Here is a 5,088-nt window from a genome sequence, read left to right on the forward strand (position 1 = left end):
GAGTATATTCCTCAAGAACCAGAGGTTGTTCTAGATCAGTGTACCCGTCATTCGCGTCGAAAAGCTTATGATGTGTACTTAATTAAATTGAAAGGTTAATCTGAAAGGTTTGCTACTTGGGAATCAATTAGAGCTTAGAAGGCTGAATATCTCCACTTCATTGATAAAGACATCAATGGTTATTAAGAGAGGAAGTATGTATTTTCCCGCTTGTAGAAGAGGGGATCTACATCAGGATGGACATGCGGTATCCGGACAGACCTCAAAGATGTGTGGCCGGATGGTATTTTTCGGTCTTACAAGTGCAAACCTACATCCTCGGACGCTGGACAAGCATCAGGGTGTTGTCGAATGGTGGCTACGGTCAGGGTGGCTCGTCCATTGTAGGCGGTCGTATAGCTAGGAGATCCTCTCTGTTTGTTCGTTTCAATAGTGTAGATGTGTTAAATCGTGAGTGGTTGCATGGGTTAAGGTCATCATTGTGTCTAACTATGAGCATAATAGTTTAATATTTGAATCCAATGGTGTGTGTGTGTGTGTGCTACTATTTGAAAGAAAGGATATGCCTTTCTTACCACTTATTTTTAAGTCAAGTTTATGAATCTTTCTTCTAATGATGAAATAAAATAACTCTGTGTTATTCTTTGTCTTTTTTTGTCAAATGTTAGTAATACTTTGATTATGGTTGATAATTTCTCAATGACGCATGATTTTTCTTCTTTTCAATCTCCTACGACTACTCTGTCACCACAAGCAAATGTTGCTAGTCAATCAAAGGAACCTTTATGAAAATACATCAATGTATTCTCCAAAGATTTACCTCTTGGGTTTACCACCAATGCGTTTTTTGCAATACATCATAGATATGGTTGCAAGTAATAAACCCATTAGTAAACCACCCTACAGGATGAGTCATTCTGAGGCATTCTAAGGCCATTGAGATGGAACGTCTGCTTACTGAATACCTTAATAGAAGGGTTTATTTGACCTAGTTCTTGATCGTGGACATCTCCCATTCTGTTGGCGAAGAAAAGAGACAGAAGTAGACATGTGTAGATTACCATGGTTTAAATACAATTACCATCAAGGATAAGTGTCAGTGAGCATGAGTGAGTTGTTCAACAAGCTCACCCATGCTTGTATTTTTTACGAAAATAAATTTGTGAACAAGATTTTATAAGTGCAAATTCGGCTTGCTGATACACCTAAAATGCTTTCTGATGGACATTAAGAGTTTTTGGTTATGTCTTTTGGTATAATCAATACACCCAAACCATCGAGATCCTCTTCCATTTTCCATTGGGAATCACCAAGATGAAACCTTTTAGAAGGAGATCTCTTGTATCCTTCGCAGATTCCCAATGGCAAATGGAAGAGTATCTCAGTGGATTTTTCATTGTGGGCCTACCAATTATCATACGCGAATATGACTCAATATGGGTGATTATAGATTGGTTACCTAAACTTTACAAGTTTATTCTAACCAAGTCCACTATTAAGACTCGAGTATCTCAATGGATTTCATCGTTGGCCTACCAACTAACATACGCAAACATGACTTGGTGTGGGTGAGGATAGAATAGCTGCCTAAACTTTATAAGTTTATTTTGACCAAGTCTGCTATTAAGACTCAAGATTATCTCGATGGATTTCATCATATACCAATAAACTGCTACGCGGACATGACTAGATATGTGTGATTATAGACCAATCACCTAAACTTTACAAGATTATTCAAACCAAGTCTACTATTAAGACTCTAGAGTTAACCAAGCTCTCTGTGGACAACTTGCATTGGTTATATAGATTGTCTAACATTGTGAATGATCGGAATCCCAAGTTTAACAATCACTTTTAGAGGGCTGTAAACAATCAAAAACCCAACTCAATATCAATACTACAGATCATCCAGAGAGAGTGAAGTAGTTTGAATGAGTTAACCAAGTGCTGGAGGATATGCTACGAGCATAGGTTAGCAAGAAGCAAACCAATTGAAAAGATTCTCTCCCCCTATTTTAGAGTTTGCTTATAATAGCGCCAAGCATGTTACAACTCCCTTTAGTTCTTTCATGCTTATGTACATTTTTCAACCTAGGTCGCAATGGCTACTAATAAAATTTAACACGTCAAGGATTTCATTCAAGACCATATGACCATGCTAAAAAATGTACTACAAGCACTAGACCAATAGTCAATCATGAATTGTTGCTGATTGCAAACGGGGCAAATCCTTGATGTTGACAATTAGATATTGAAGCAGCCCACCACTTCAAGCATTAAGCACTGAGTAGTACAACAACTACTACTAGACCCATACAAGTGCAACCCAAAGCTCCTCAAATGTAAGCTTGAAGTGTCGTAACAAGGCAACAAGCTCAAAATCTAAAAATCTAACACGCGGCAATAGCACAAGTGTTGACAAGAGCAAGGCTCTAGCTGGCTCTAATTACCAAACCTAACTCGTATGCAACGCTCTCAAGCCCCAAACTATAGGAAATGTCATAATTGGGGTATCTTTTTCCTTTCCACTTCACAAAGGGCACGGATATATAATGCAACCTCCCACAATGTAAACGGAATAAGCTCCACTGGTTGTGAAGCTTTCACTATTCCTCTAAAAATGCCATGGATCGTAAATAGGAAGAAAAATCATGAGCTATACATAAAGTCAAAACATGCGTCCGACAATCCCTTGTACTCAAGCTCACTCAAGGACTTCATTAGAAATAAGTTACATATCACTGAAATCTTTTTTAAGATTTCAGTGCAAAGATTCCACCTCTATCTACCATAACTATATCGCATATATCCTTGATTTGATAGGGTGAACTTGTCTTTGATTATATAGGCTCACTAATGCTAGGGCTACAAAATCACAAAATTCGTCTAGTATAGATTAGTCCCTTAAACAGGCTTCAAAACAGGTATGTATATGGACAACACCACCTGCAGCACATGAAAGTTGCCCACAGACAGCTCATAAAAAAGGAGACTCTACCTCTTAACCAGGGAGGCCCCGGCGGGGGGGGGGGGGGGGGGGGGGGGGGGGGGGGGGGGGGGGGGGAGTGGTTGTTGAGGTTGCACTCACTAATGCTAGGGCTACAAAATCACAAAATTTGTATCTCGTATACATTATAATGTCCCTTATACAGGCTTCAAAACAGGGATGTATATGTACACGTATATAAAAGGCCGAAAACTGAATCAGCATCTGAGCTGCTCATTTCTGCTAGTGAGTGGAACATAACGGACAGATGTCTCACACCATTCTTTCAATGTGCCATCACTCTGTTTGTCAATTACACGCAATTCTTGAAATTCATCCCCTACTGGAATGACCATGCGCCCACCAGGTTTCAACTGCTGAAGGAGAGCATCAGGCACTTCCGAGGCAGCCGCACCCACATGAATTGCATCATAAGGGGCCTCATCTGGCCAACCAAGTCTCCCATCTGAAATAAGAGCATCAAGAGTAGGAAGACATTTATACTTGCATTATTAAGTAAAGAGTGATAAAATCGCCTACATTCCTTACGTCGAAAACACAAAATACAAACCTACAACGTGAAATGAAAGCCTGCCAGACTCTAGAAGCGGTGCTGCTGCACTGGCCTTGACATTCTCTATCGATTGCTCAACCAACTGAGGAATATGTTCGACGCCCATTACACGTCCTTCCTTGCCAACCATGATGGCAAAGCATGACGTCAGGTACCCGGTACCTGTCAAGTCAAAACCCAATCTCGGTAAGCTCTGCCTGCCAACCACTCCCATGTTCGACATCAAACTTGCATCAACTTGCCTGAACCCACATCAAGGGCATGCATGCCTGGCTGCAAGTGATTCTCCAGCAACTGCAGACAGAGAGCATGCATATGAGGAGCAGAAATGGTGGCATTATAGCCAATGGGCATGGGGTTGTCCATGTACGCATAGGCTTTGTCCGGAACAAACAGTTTCCTATCAATCTTCTCCATGGCCTCCGCAACCCTCTGAGATTTGATTACGCCACCCTGTCGTAGCAGCTCTACTAAGGAATGGTTGTCATTTGGCGACGGTGCCCAGAAAAACTGGCAAAAAAAGACAATTAGTGCAAGACTACACATCATGCATTGCACGCTCGTACAGATCTCAAGAGTTGGTGCACCCAGACATCCCTAAACACCGAGCCTTTTGACTTTCACCCTAGCGAGGCAAACAATACATTGCAAAAGGATTCATATCAACGTGACGTTCCTTCCCAGTATCATGACATCAACAGGTCTAGCAATAAGCGAAGTCTAAACCTTGGGCATCATGCTTGCCTCTTGATTAAGAAAGAAAAGTCCTCAGTATATCCACGAATCCAGACGAGTCCAGATAGGCAATGCCCTAATGGGGATGATCATTGACTACCTGAGACTGCAAACTTTGCGCTTCGAAAAGTTGCACAAGGATGTTACCTCCATTCTGGGAGAGAAGAAGAGGGGGTGGCGATGGCGCTGCAAAAAGGCAAGACGCTCTGCTGAAGGCCTGCAGGAACGAGAGAGAGGACACCTTGTGACGAGGCTGGCGATGGAAGTAGCCCTAATCTGCATAATCGCACACAAGTACTTCACCCCTCTTAGAATTACACAGATTTCGCAGATTTCGCAGCACGTGTAAACATTCTGGAAGGACGAGTGCTGAGTCCGAGCGTGTTCGAAATTTCGAGATTGGTAAGGTTTGTGTGTGTGTGTGTGTGTGTGTGTGTGAGAGAGAGAGAGAGAGAGAGAGAGTGCGTGTTTACATTTCCCACCCATGCTCAAAATGCAAGTTTGTCCCACTCCGTCTTCGACACGAGAGAGAGAGAGAGAGAGAGAGAGAGGACGTTAATGTAGATACATCTTCCTTTTTTGTTATCGTCATTTGTGTTGAATATATATATACCGTGACATGCTGGTAGATAGATCTGTTATTATAATCCACTAGAATCTCATGAGATCCCCCTTTTGCTCCTCACCAATCTCACAAGATCCCTTTGCTTCTCCCCTTTTGATGCAGTTGTCAAAAAGCTCTGCGTAGTATTCGAACACGGGTGCTGGATAATAACGCCTCTAAACACTCCAA

General features: G+C 41.9%; 1 protein-coding gene across 2 annotated transcripts; it reads right to left on the reverse strand.

Annotated features, from left to right (window-relative positions):
• Window positions 1-3,107: 3,107 nt before the first annotated feature.
• Window positions 3,108-4,777, reverse strand: LOC147458762 (protein-L-isoaspartate O-methyltransferase 1-like). Of its 2 annotated transcripts, none has more exons than XM_086510205.1 (4): window positions 4,443-4,777; window positions 3,803-4,070; window positions 3,562-3,722; window positions 3,108-3,452 (listed from the first exon to the last, which is right to left on the reverse strand). In XM_086510205.1, exons 1-4 carry the CDS (start codon window positions 4,575-4,577, stop codon window positions 3,357-3,359), a joined length of 660 nt encoding a protein of 219 aa, XP_086366331.1. In that variant the 5' UTR covers window positions 4,578-4,777; the 3' UTR covers window positions 3,108-3,356. The 2 variants fall into 2 exon arrangements, with proteins under 2 accessions (XP_086366331.1, XP_086366330.1); XM_086510204.1 differs by having other exon boundaries at window positions 3,558-3,722; window positions 4,443-4,767.
• Window positions 4,778-5,088: the final 311 nt, after the last annotated feature.

The sequence above is a fragment of the Adiantum capillus-veneris genome, chromosome 4 (genome assembly GCF_014529385.1).
Source record: "Adiantum capillus-veneris isolate H3 chromosome 4, ASM1452938v2, whole genome shotgun sequence".
Classification (NCBI taxonomy): domain Eukaryota; kingdom Viridiplantae; phylum Streptophyta; class Polypodiopsida; order Polypodiales; family Pteridaceae; genus Adiantum; species Adiantum capillus-veneris.